Source organism: Siniperca chuatsi, linkage group LG13, assembly GCF_020085105.1.
Source record: "Siniperca chuatsi isolate FFG_IHB_CAS linkage group LG13, ASM2008510v1, whole genome shotgun sequence".
In the NCBI taxonomy this organism is placed as follows: Eukaryota; Metazoa; Chordata; class Actinopteri; order Centrarchiformes; family Sinipercidae; genus Siniperca; species Siniperca chuatsi.
In genome coordinates this window covers 28,754,283-28,767,820 of record NC_058054.1, presented here as the reverse complement: position 1 = coordinate 28,767,820, position 13,538 = coordinate 28,754,283, and the positions used below count along the sequence as shown (strand labels likewise).

General features: G+C 43.0%; 1 protein-coding gene and 1 long non-coding RNA gene across 3 annotated transcripts in view; one reads left to right on the top strand and one right to left on the bottom strand.

Annotated features, from left to right (window-relative positions):
* Nucleotides 1–6,145: 6,145 nt before the first annotated feature.
* On the bottom strand, nt 6,146–9,787 carry LOC122886342. Its single transcript, XR_006380326.1, has 2 exons — nt 9,671–9,787; nt 6,146–6,426 (listed from the first exon to the last, which is right to left on the bottom strand). It is a non-coding gene; the product is annotated as an uncharacterized LOC122886342 (long non-coding RNA).
* xkr4 (XK related 4) overlaps nt 6,420–13,538 on the top strand; it is a 37,488-nt gene continuing 30,369 nt past the window's right edge. The window contains exons 1-2 of one of the 2 annotated variants that reach the window (XM_044218380.1): nt 6,420–10,351; nt 10,522–11,367. In XM_044218380.1, coding sequence (XP_044074315.1) covers nt 10,673–11,367 — 695 coding nt within the window. In that variant the 5' untranslated portion in view covers nt 6,420–10,351; nt 10,522–10,672. Of the gene's footprint in view, nt 11,368–13,538 lie in introns of both variants that reach the window. The other variant, XM_044218379.1, reaches the window with a different exon arrangement.

The window sequence follows — 13,538 nt, the reverse complement described above, 5'->3', positions numbered from 1 at the left end:
GATGAACACGGCTTGGACACTCTTGTTGTGACTTATGTTTCTTCACCGTGTACATGCCATGAAAGTGACCGGTACATGCACCTCACAGGACCTTGTGGAGCGAAAAAGTGGAATACTATTAGTGATTTTAATGATTTCTCTGGAGATTTAGTGCTTATGACAGATATTAAACTTTAATAAGATTTCCTTACTTAAATAATCCCAGTGCAGAAAACAATTACTTTGCGTAATTTACACAGCTGGTTTGACGACCATGGCCACTAGATGCCGCTGTACGACATGAGCATGTCAAATCACAGAGTCAATTAGGGGAACAAGAGCGTCATTGTCTCCACTTATACTACAATATAATGCTGCATTCCAGTCAAAGTTGGAGGTTGGAATTTCCCTGTTGAAATTTCCGACTTCCGACTTCAAAGCGTTCCAGGTGCACAACAAACTGATGTTTCTTTGGCAAGTGTGCACACAACTGAACTCTCATCTCTGAACTCTCAGAAACATATCTTCATATTCCATTCAATTCATTTCAATTTTATTTATATAGTGCCAATTCATAACAGAAGTTATCTCATTGCACTTTTCCTACAGAGCAGGTCTAGACCGTACTCTTTATAATATTATTTACAGAGACCCAACAAATCCCACCATGAGCAAGCACTTGGCGACAGTGGCAAGAAACCAGACTCAATGGTGGGTGGCCATCTGCCGCTGTCGTGTTAGGTTTTGAGAGAGAGGTTTAGACAGAGAGGTTTTTTTTTTCGGGGGGGGGCTAGCCTAATACAATACTGTAGTCTACAAATACATACTATTCACCCAGTTCACTGTGCCAGTCCCCACCTGTCAGTGGATCTCAAACTTCCTGATGCAGTTGAGGCTGTAGAAAATCACATCCAGCACCCTGACAATCAGCACCAGCACCCCCAGGAATGTGTGTTCTCCCAACTGCTCTTCTCCCGCTATACCAACCAGACCCGTCTGTTAAACTCACAGCAACACAACGATCATTGGCCTCATCCAGGACGGTGGCGAGTCTGCATACAGACGGGAGGTTGAACAGCTGGCCTCTGGTGAGGTCACTTCAGGAGGATCCCCCCAACACTGCCCCTCATCACCACACTTAACAGCAATGTGTCTGATAAGTCAAATTCCTTGTATGTGTACACATACTTGGCCAATAAAGCTGATTCTGAATCATAGTGCATCACAGGATAACTGTCTAAACTCTCATGCTTAAAATCGATGAGGACGGAAAATGATTTCACCTGTGTGGTTTAATGCAGGAAACCTTGGACACTGTAGGAAATGCTGTAGCGCACTTGGTCACTCCTATGTTCGTAACAGGCTGAAGTCCGTCTGTCATCACTGATAAACCTGGTTATTACCTCCGCCAACAACCCAGTCACCAGAATAAAATGCAGCCATTTTCCGTTTAAGCTAACAGTGGTCTCAAACCCGGGTCTCTTTTGTTACTCCAGCCATCTGACCACCGATCACGTCACAGACCCCTCCCCCACCTCCACATATGGAAGTCTGCCCTAGAGGATGTCATCTGAACTACGTCACTTTCAATATTATATCTATTGTAGAAATGCTGGTATTAGGGCTGCATAATATGCTTAAAAAAAGCATATTTCCATTACTTTGACAGATATTACGATTGCGATATGATTTACGATTAGTGGGAATGATTTTTATTTTCACTGAAAACACTATTAAAATCACGATAATGTGACAATTGTTGGGGTCTGTACCAAACAAACATGTTTTCTTACATCTGCAGCTTCTGCGGTTTGGATATTGCACTTGGCCATATTGCGATTTCGATAAAATTTTGATTAATTGTGCAGCCCTAGCTGGTATGATACATATTATACATATTAAAACGTAGACATTCAAAATATCTGTGTTTTGCAGAAACGTAAAATGGCTACATTTTATTCTGACTGGGCTGCCACCAAGGAGGTTATGTTTTCTGTGCCATGTGTTTGTTTGTTTGACTGTCAGCAGGATTATGGAAAAACTTCTGGCCTGATTTTCATGAAACTTGGTGGAAGGGTGTAGCATGGGCCAAGGAAGAACCCATTACATTTTGGAGCGGATCCATGGCAAAAAAAAAGATGGTCGTGCTACCTTCTCTGTCCTCTCCTCTGCATGTTTGACCGAGGGCTTCTACACACACAGCTGACAGCAGAGAGGCAGCGGTGGAGACAGTGAACCAGGTGAAGTGAAGGTAACGTTTTACCTGAGGTGTCGATAAGTAGAACAAGTATAAAAAAACGATATTTCCACCTGCTTTGTCAGTTATTCTTGTTACAACCGCAGCGCACTTGTTAAGCGAACTGTTACGAACAAACGAAAAATGAAAACTGTCTGTATGTAGCCTAACTGTTTATCTATTTATTTTACTGACATTTTAGATTTATTTCTAGTGAGATATTATTGAGTGTATATAGTGACTTTGCTGTTGCAGAAACAACATTTACTTATCACTATAAGCCTTGTTTAACCAATGTTATTTTGTGATTATTAGCCACACAGTGCGATCACTGATCATCTGAGTGTAATGTGAAAAACTACAACCTGTGTGTTTTATGATAAATATTGTTATGATAATTGTCTTAAATTATGTGAAAATGCATAGCTTTTAGTCAAATAACATAAACATATTAGTGGCTGCACTTGCAGATTTGCATATCATAAAAAACTATTGGCCTTGGCAGAGTGCCCTGGTTATCTCAGTAATTTAACAACATTTTTTTTCAAATTCCTTGAAATTTGCCCTAATTTTCAAATTTCAAAAATTTCAACTACAAACTTTTTATTTTAATCTGCGTGCTCCTGCAAGGTAAGTGCATGCTGCAGATCAGACTGAGCATGCACACAGCGAAGAAGCAGTACAAAACAAAATAACAGAAAAACAAAAATAAGACTTGGTTTTTGGTTTTGGTCTTTTTATTAGATCACCCATTTCAAGAAGAAAACAAGAAAACACACGGTCATTTGCCTTCTTTAAAGCCTACAACAACAACAAAAGAAATTCGAACCCGGTTCACCATTTTCCAGATTGAATGAACGGATGATACATGGATGCGACTTCAATAACTTCATGAGTTGCAAACCATAGCAACAACCATAGCATGTCCCACCCATCTTCATCACTTTTCAGTGTCTTCTGGAAGCAGTTTCCGTTGTCATCTGTGCTACTTGCAGCGCATTTCTGTATTTGGTTGTGTTGTCTGTATTTGCAGTGTGTTTTCTAAATGCTGTGCATGTGCAGTCAGATTTGTGAAGATGTTTTCTTAATGTGTTTTAAATTGCAGTGCGTTGAGCTGTCAGGGCCACTGTCGGATATACTTTTTATCTACAATCATCATCTCTTTGAGTCTTGAAACATTTACTAGTCCCTAAGTTGCATCATGATATCCTGAGCTGCAGGATGGATGAGAATGTGAAGAGTGTAAAAGCTGTCTAGTCTAAAGTAATTGACAGGAATGGAAGAAATTGAGCACAGTAAGTATCCATTGTTATTAAAATTATTCTTCAGCTATGTTTTAAACCCAGAGTGCACAGATGGCTGCAGAAAAAACATCCCCTCTGTCTCTGATGTCATTATCATGGAAAGATAAGTGATTCTACTGATATATAAAAATGTCTCTGTTGTCCCTGTTAGGATCCTGTAGACATGGACAGTGATCTGATTGGTCAGTAGTCGGGCTGTTGGCAGGTTTTGATCTGGTCCTCTGAACTGAACCCTCTCTGGAGCAGTTAGCCATAATCTACCACGGTTACAAGTGAGCCAGCTTCATGATACCAGAAAACCTAAGTTAAGCCCAAAGATAGCAGGCTAACCCACTAATCTCACTCTGATACAGGCCCCAGGTCTTGAATTAGATTGCCATACCATGAAATCCTGTGTTTACTGCACATTTGTCATTTTTGTGTTATATTTATTGCATGTAAAATTAAATATTATAATTGTGTATGTTTAAACTTGACATGTGAGTATTGTATCGGAATAAGTTTTATCAGAGATATTAACTATTTACATTTGTCTTGCATTCAGTATTGCCAATAGGGCGTTGCAGATGAAGTCCCTGCCTTACAAGGCAGAGTTGCAAAATTAAACTAATTTTATTGGGTTCTGTGAAAGTGTGATTAATATGCAGCAGTAAGCCCAACTTGATGAATGTGAACTTGTGTTGGACAGGTTTGTAACTTGTTGATGATGTAAAAACTACAAGTGCTTTTAGTTTCTAGATAAGCTCAGGTTGCAGCGTAATAGTTATTGAAAGGCCGTGCATTGTATTCGTTGCCACAGAAGAAAAATAAAGTCCCTGTTCATGCAACGTTACAACAGCGTCTCCGTACCATTCTTCACAACAGAGTTGGTCCAGACTAGTTACCAACCTTCCTGTTGTCCAGGGGTTAAATTTGACCCGTTTTCAAATGTTTTATATCAGAAATATGGGTTTCTTTCATCTAATTGCCATAAAAATAGAATGAATGGTTCCATACTACACTCACTGACAAAATTAATGAATACTACTTTCATTGAATTGTGGGTGTTTTATTAAAATTTTTAGCATCTGTGGTTCTCCTGGGTCAAATATGACCCACCACTAGGTGGTGCAATAGCAGTGGGGCAATGGGTCACACTACTGTTGGTGGTGGTTGGTGGTGGTTGTCCCTTTTTCTTTCTCTCCTTGCGGTGCTGTTGCTTTGTCTCTGCGGCACAGCGGAGTTCCATTTCATGACGTGCAGCTACCTTCCTGCATGGATTTCTTCCAGGAGTGCCTGTCCAGTGCAATGTGCTCCCAGTTGCTCGATGTGATGTGGAGTTTCTTCAGATTGGTCCTGATATTGGAGTACAGGATCTGTTTGGGGAGACGTGTGTTAGACATGCAGATGACATGGCCTGTCCATCGGAGTTGGTGCTGCATTATTGTGGTGGTGATGCTGGTCATGTTGGCTTCCTCCTGAACGCTGATGTTGGTGTGTGTCTGATCCTCAGAATCTTTTTTTAAGGATCCTCCAGGAATCTTAGGTGTCCGCTGTAGGTGATCCATGACTCAGCTCTCTACAGCAGGGCGGGGAGGACAACGGCTCTGTAGACCAGGAGTTTTGTTAGGGCCTTTAGGTCTTGGTCTTCAAAGACTCTTTTCCTGAGTCTGGCGTAGGCTCCACTGGCACAATTCAGGCGATGGTTGACCTTAGAGTCGATGTCTGAGTGGTGTTGTTCACTTTTATGGTGGGCTGGGTAGATGGCTGGTTGGGTGGAGGATGATGCAGGACCTGGGTCTTCTTGATGTGTAAGGCTAGGCCCAGGGCTCTGTATGCCTCAGCAAAGGCATTCAGGATGCCCTGGAGGCCTTCTGCGGAGTATGCTGCAATGGCGTTATCGTCTGAAGCTCCGTGATGGTGGTGTTGTTGACTTTGCTCTTGGCCTTGAACCTATGAAGGTTGAAGAGCCTGCCGTCAGTTCTGCACAGGATTGGCAGCTCTACGCCAATGCTAGAATATATAATAATTCAGGCCGGGAATCTAACATCAGCCCAGCCCAATCTCCACACGTCACAACAGACCATATATACTGTAACCGTTTTACTGAAAATCTTTTTCTGTTTACTGTTTATGCCAGTAACATATCGTTTAGTTTTATTACTACTCACAAAAACTGCTTCAAAAAACAGAAAATAATAAAAAAAATGTGTCTTCAGTTTCAAGAGTTAGTCAATTGCCTAAACTACGTATTGGCTTCCCATTGACCATGCAATTTTTGTCCTTTGGTTTGACTCTTTGTAAAGCATAAAGTATAAATTATCACCCAATTCTGTGTTACACCTTTTTAGGTGTCATTGCCACAAGTTTTACAATTCTGTCTGGATTTTATGATCAATAGACCTCATTAACATGAAATTATACCTCATTTTTTATTTTAAAAAAGCAGAAATTATGAATTATTTTGACTATAGTTAAGATCAGAGGAACATATGTTGATGGATTACCACAGACTGGTATATGTCAAAGTTTAGTGAGGATGCTGTTTTGAAACTATTTCAAATTATTTAATTGCAGCACATAATGACATCTGTTGTCTTCCCTGGTTTGACTGTTTATAAAGCATAAAGTATAAATTATCACCCAATTCTGTATTACACCTAACTTTATTCCAACTCATTACCACAAGTTTTACACTTCTTTTCTTTATGGTCAATAGACCTCATTTACATGAAATTATACCTTGTTTTGAGTAATTTTGGATTATCACAGACAGCTATATGTCAAATATTAGCCAGGATATTCCCAAAGTGCCATCAGAAGCCTTAAGAACAACAAGACCACCGGTCCAGATGGGATCCCAGCTGAAATCTTGAAGGAAGGTGGACCAGAGCTCCTGTACCACATCCATGCCTTACTCCTCAAGGTCTGGGAAAAAGAAGAACTTTCGTCAGAGCCCTGTCTGTAGGCATTCTAGCATGCCGGGGCAATGGGATATGGTATCAGAAAAAGACATTCTCACAGCCTAAAAGATTAACTTTTGTATGTCCAAAACATCAACTCAGGCCATTTATTATAAATGATATTACAGAGTGCCAATAGTTTTTGAGATATTACACTCACGACTAAAAATGTCAACCTCATGGTGGCACTAGAGGGAAAACTCAGTGGATTGCCAAAGCCAGCAGGCTACATCCTGGGGAGATTCTGAATATCTGTATCCAAACCCTAACAACACCTACATCAGAATGCTGTTTGTTGATTTCAGCTCAGCATTTAACACAATCACTGAGAGGCTGGTCCTGGCTCATCTCAAAACCTGCCTACCACCCATACTAGACCCCCTCCAGGACAACAGTAACACCTCTGTGAGAATGCTGTTCATCAACTTCAGCATTCAACACCATCATCCCCTCCAAACTGATCACCAAACTCAGCGACCTGGGCATCAACACCTCCCTCTGCAACTAGATACTATACTTAACTATACCTAACCAGCAGACCCCAGTTTGTTAGGTTAGCCAACCACACCTCCTCAACCCTCACCCTGAAGTCTGGCGTCCCACAGGGCTGCATGCTGAGTCCTTTCCTCTGCTCCCTCTTCACCTACGACTGCACACCTGTACATGGTTCTAATAATTATCAAGTTTGCAGACAACACAACACTGATTGGCCTCATCAGTGACAACGACAAGTGGGCCTACAGGGAGGAGGTCCAGCACTTGGCGGCATGGTGTGCCAACAACCTGACCCTCAACACCAAGAAAACCAAAGAGATCACTGTGGACTTCAGAAAGACCAAAGGCAGCACACACACCCATCTGTATCAACAGCACGGAGGTTGAGCGTGTCTCCAGCTTCAAGTTTCTGGGCGTCCTCATCTCTGAGTACCTCAACACTTCAACCCTCGTCAAGAAGGCTCACCAGCATCTCTTCTTGTGTAGATGGTAATCGGCCCCAGCCCCGGATACCCCCCCCCCACACCAAAGACTCCAAAGACTGAACTTTCACACCCCCCTCCACCTCAGACTCCCACCTCCCCAAGGACTGAACTCTTCTTCCCCCTCCACCAAGGACCCCCTCACTCACACCTTCCTCCAGACTGAACATTTGTACTAGGACTGCCTCTGCCTCACAGGCTGCTGGCTCCTACTCACTTAACACACCACTGCACATACACGTACCTACACTATTTATGCTCTCACATACCAATACATATTTATACTACTGTCTATACTGTACATATCTGACCTATAGTGTATACACCGCATTCATATCCAGCTGTTTATTCTGTCTAATGTCTACCTCTAGCATTACTTGTACTTGCACCTGCACTGCATATTTACACATGTATTATACCTGTACTGCCTACTGGAACTGCTGCACATGCTGTATATAGCTTAGTGTAATTTTGACCTGTGAGTCAAGTTTGTTTAGGCAGCAGGTGAGTTTGCCTCAGGCCACACAGTATTTCAGCCACAGACTGTGCCTTGTAGCAACACACCATGAGGTAATTCTTCCCTTGATAGCATTTCATGGTGCTATGACAACAGTGACAAACAGTTATTCTTAATTTGAATAAACATTAGTAATCATAAATGTAACCACCACTATGTACCAACAAGGTATGCATTTAACAATGCCTTAAAACAGCAAAATGAGACAAAACACTCAGAAACACTGAATTGATTGTTCTTACAGTTGCCTGCTGGGAAATCTTGAGGAGGGGCAACCCGATAATCTGTACTATCATTTAATGGCCTGAGGCAAGATGTTTTGGACATACAATAAGTCATCTTTTAAGCTGTCACAATGTGGGTCTTTCTGATACCATCTCCCATTGCCCCCTGTGCCACTATGCTGGATATTTGTATCTAAATATACAACTTTTTATCTGTCTAAATGATCAGATACTGTACCTTATCCTTCCATGCTCATCTGCAACACAAAGTCTAATCTTTTATTCATAAAGTATACATTTCATCCCCATTCTGTGTAGGGTAGCTTATGAGTGTGACTACAGGCTTGTAGTTATTAATTCTCATGTTTGGTTTGCTGTACACTGCCTTATGGATTAAGTACTGTGGGTGTGTTGGCCCTTTAAGAGTAACTTTTTCTTTCTTCTCTTGCTCAACTCCACTCATGATTCCACCCCCTGCAGATGGCCTACAGACCACAACAGACATGTGGTTCGCTTTGTGTGACTCATGAGTCACTGGTGTTTACTTTCCCCAGTCAGTGCCCAAGCACTGACCTGCAGCCGGTCAAAAATATTCCCAAACCCTACTGGACTTCTGAGATGTATTTCTATTATTTTAATTTCCTGGTTGCTCTCTGTATTGATTTATCCCTAGCTGTTATATATTTGGACCATGGGAACTACAGTTGTGAACTGCATTTCCCATGAGTTATTGCATAAACAAAGCACAGGTGTGCCGTATTTTATGTTATTATACATTTTGAGATGAACTTTCCCTTAAACATTTGCCCTGATGAGGATCTAGTGACTGGAAGCTTGTCATTATTGTTAAATACTTGTATTTGACCTAAGTGTGCAGAGTCTTCTTTTCTCATGTTTCTGATGTTCTTATACTTAAGCACTGTGTCATATGTGTGGTGCTCTTCTGAAATGTATTCCAAAGCAGTCTGAAACACTTTGAGAAACTTGACTTCATTTGTATCCAGTAATCAGTCTCAAACTTTAAAAATGACATCTGTTTGGTTCCAGTTGGAAGTAAACTTAACAAATATGATTTTAAAACTTTTTCTTCCATGCCTTATGGAGTCGAAATTGGGCCTCTAATCACAGGATTTGCTGGTATGAATATGTTATTTGCTGATGAAAACAATAAGAGGAGGTTAGCAATGCACAGGACATTAGCATTACTGGGCTAATTTTTCATTAAACCAACTGTAGCATATACTTGTGTTTTGCATTAGAGTGAATGAGTTTCCTGTGGATAAAGTTGAATTATAAAAAGTGATTCATCATCAGTGACTATATGGTACTGAAACAAAGTTCTACACATTCTGATTCACTGGATTTATATCATGGACCCCAAGTAAACGATCACAAGATTTAGTCCAACAGACTAAGAGCACAGTTTGTTTTCAGTATTCTGATGAGCAGTGAATAGAAAAGATAACAGTAAAGACAGTGAACCTTCTATACCTTCTTGTCCTGTTCTGGGTCAGCCCCATCCACAAACCTTAGTGTACTTTAGGTCTGGCTTTGTTTTCCTGGCTTAATGCTACAGTATATGTTGCTATTTTAGGCAACAGTGTTCTTCTAACTCTGTGGCAACAGTTTGGGGAAGGCTTTGAGTGAGAGAAGGCCTTCTGAGGCACAAACAAGTAGCCTGTTGTGCTGCACAGAAAACACTGATGTGGTGACTGCTCTTAATGTTTTTAGAACTGCTTAAACACTTGATAAAAACTGAAAGAGTATGAAGCTCAAGTTTCTGCACAAGCCGCTAACAGTAACAGGATCTGTCCATGGTGCTGGAAACCAGTCCCTGCAGGACTTGAGGCTGCTTCTCCTCAGGCCTTTTACATCGTGATTCACGTGCAGATTTGTTTGCCCTCAATAGGGGATTTTAACGAGAGTCGTCTTTGGGCCTACTTTGTGCCGTAACGGAGCTCCAACGGTATGCAAACAGCCGAGAGACAGAGAGACAGGGAGAGTCTGCGAGAGAGAGGGGGGAGGATGATGTCATCGTTTTTAGTCTGTGGCATGGAAGAAGCCGATGGCTGCAGCCTTTCCCCTTTTCCTTCACTCCTGCTTCCATCTCCGTCGCCACCGTCCGCCTCAGCATCAGGACTCATCGAAGGCAAAGAGTGACAAACCGTTCAGGTAGGATGTCTGCAGGTGGAGACAACGCGGAAACCCCTCCGGTCGGCTGGATGTGAGCGCACCATCGACCGAAGGAGAAGTCCAATAAAGACGACATGGACCAGAATACCGGAGCAAGCACGGCGCTATGTTCAGTCTTCTTTTTTGTCTTTATTCTGTATTATGAGCAGGCGGCAGTGTAGAGGAGCTGGTCCTGCCCAGAAAGGAGGAGGAGGAGCAGAGACGCGCAGAAGGGTGTCGACGGAGAGAGGCAGGGGCAGCGGAGAAGAGGAGGGGAGGAACGGGGGAAACATCATAGCGTAATATTACAAGCTTCTAATAATGGCGGCTAAGTCGGACGGGGTCCTGAAGATAAAGAAGAGCGACGTGGCCTTCACCCCCCTGCAGAACTCGGAGCACTCCGGCTCGGTGCAGGGGCTCCACCCGGGCGCTCAGCCCGACTCTGCGGGCACCGGGGACGGGGACTTCGCCAACGGGGAGTCGCGGTGCTGCGGCGGGGGAGGCTCCAACTCGACGTGCCTTCGCCTGGGCAGGGAGCAGCAGAAATATACGGTGTGGGACTGCCTGTGGATCCTAGCCGCAGTGGCCGTGTATATGGCCGATGTGGGCACCGACGTGTGGCTGTCGGTCGACTACTACCTCCGCCGCGACTACTGGTGGTTCGGCCTGACGCTCTTCTTCGTGGTGCTGGGCTCCTTCTCGGTCCAGCTCTTTAGCTTCAGATGGTTCGTCCACGACTTCAGCACCGAGGACGGCGCGGAATCCGCCGCCGATTGCTCCCACATGGATGGGAATAAGCTGCTGAGCGGCTCTGCCTCACACGGCGACGTTACCGCTCAACACCACCCGGCCACGCCGCAGAGACAGGCGTCGACCGCCAGCAAGAACACCACGACCAACAGCACCGTGAGCACCGCGGTGGGCAGCAGGGGTACGAGACGAACGGCCTACTACTCCTTCTGCGTCTGGTTCGGCCAGTCCGTCATCCACATCCTCCAGCTGGGCCAGATATGGAGGTAGGATGGAGGCTGGGATGGAGGCCTTGGGATGGGTGACAATGATGGTGTGTGTGTGTGTGTGTGTGTGTTTGTGTGGGGGGTAAATGAATGAATGAACAGAGGGCTGTTCTGACAGTAGTTGCCAGTCTTGGCACTATGGTGGCCTTTGAATGATGCCCACTCCTACAGCATGGCCACCAGCTGCCATCTAGCATGCCCCCCTCTGCAGAGCCAACACACATGATGCTGTGGGAGGCTTTCAGGTCACTCCTTACCATCGGCCACTGAAAGACAACACAAGCTAAACAGGAATGAAACTCCAGGAGCTGTCAGTCACACCTGATGTGCTGTGGATATTTTCCCTTTTGATGGCATTGGAAAGAACTTCCATAGTTGGCCAAACAGCTTCTGGGTGGAGTCATGAATTTGAATGAACCTTAACTCAAGATACACATGGGGGCGTTTGACAACAGCTAGCCCACAGTCATAAATCTCCATAGAAACCAAATATCATGCAGCAAACAGTTTATTGAGAACCAAAGTGAAGCCTGCAGCCAACTATTACTGACCTATCCTGGGGTGCATGTGCTGTTCGTAACCAGTGGTCGCAGAAATCTTCAGCAAAAGTAAAAAAAAAAACAATACAGAAGTATTTATCAGCAAAATATACTTAAAGTAACAAAAGTAAAAATCACTCATTAAGAAATGCTTCTATGCCTGTTATATGTTATATAACATTGGATTTTTAACACTATCTTTAATATGTAAGTAGCATTTTACTGCTCTAGCTGGTCGAGGTGGAGCTCATTTTATTTGCTGTTGGGTGGTTTAATCTATAACAGTGCATCATATTTTATAAGCTGATCATATGCTTTGTATATAACATTTTTATCTTCAATGTAGCTAGTAAGTAGTAGTACAACTGTGACAATATGTCCATCAGAACGGTAGTGGAGTAGAATAGGGCTTCAACTAACAGTTATGTTCATTATGAATCTGCAGATTAGTTTCTCGATTAATTGTTTGGCCCACAAATGGGAGAAAATTGTGAGGAAATAGCCAACACAATTTAAATCTCACAATCCACAGTCTAAGCTGCTGAAATCAAATGTCTTACAATCAAAGAAGACAAAGAAAAGCAGCAAATCCTGAGATTGGACATTTCTTTTTTGCCTAGATGGGTTAAAATGACTAACCATCAGCCTTCTTTCTCAACACAATGATTTGAAAAGTGTCCAAATGTCTTATTTTCTTAATGCCAATGTTTTTGAGAAATGCAAGCACGGAGGCGCACATCAGCGTCATCAGCACATGGAGTTTGCCCAGTTGCCATGGAATTGTTAATGTTCACATTTGCCTTTTACTTGAGGACTTGATGTCGGCTCAAAAGCTGAAGGACTAAAGGACTTAGAAAACCTGTGCTCAGAAAAAATGGAAATTTGAACATCTACAACTGGGCAAACTCCATCTGCTGAGGAAGATTGTGTGATATGATCGAAAGCTCCAGAACAGCTACTTAATGGACCTCCTGTGAGATAGAGGACATAAGGAGAGAATGTTAATTACATTTTATTATCAAATGTATCATATGTAGTGACAGTTTTCTTAAAACCACACAAAAAGAGAGAGAGGGGGGTAAATCGAAATTATACACTGACTGCGGTACTATAAGTATACTCATTATATAAGACAATGGACTTGAGCGGGAGGCCTAATTTTCTAAATATAAGTCGATATAGTTGCTGATCAATATCCTGCATGGCAAAATATTTGATTTGACACCTGAAACACCAAAATTGAAAGTTACACACAGCAGTCGATTGCTTAAAGGTCCAGTGTGTGCCATTTAGGAGGAGCTGTTGGCAGAGATGGAACATAATATTCATAAGTATGTTTTCATTAGTGTATAATCACCTGACAATAAGAATTGTTGTGTTTTCATTACCTTAGAATAAGCCCTTTATATCTACAGAGGGAGCGGGTCCCCTTCCACGGAGGCCGCCATGTTGCACCGCCATGTTTCTACGGTAGCCCAGAACGGACAAACCAAACACTGGTTCTAGAGTGGGCCTTTCGCGTTTTTTCACAAGTTTCGCGGCCACCGTAGTTTCTCCTACACGCTTGGAAGGGGAGGGCGAGGCGAGCGGGATTCAGATGGTTGCAAACTGCAATTTCACCGCTAGATGCCA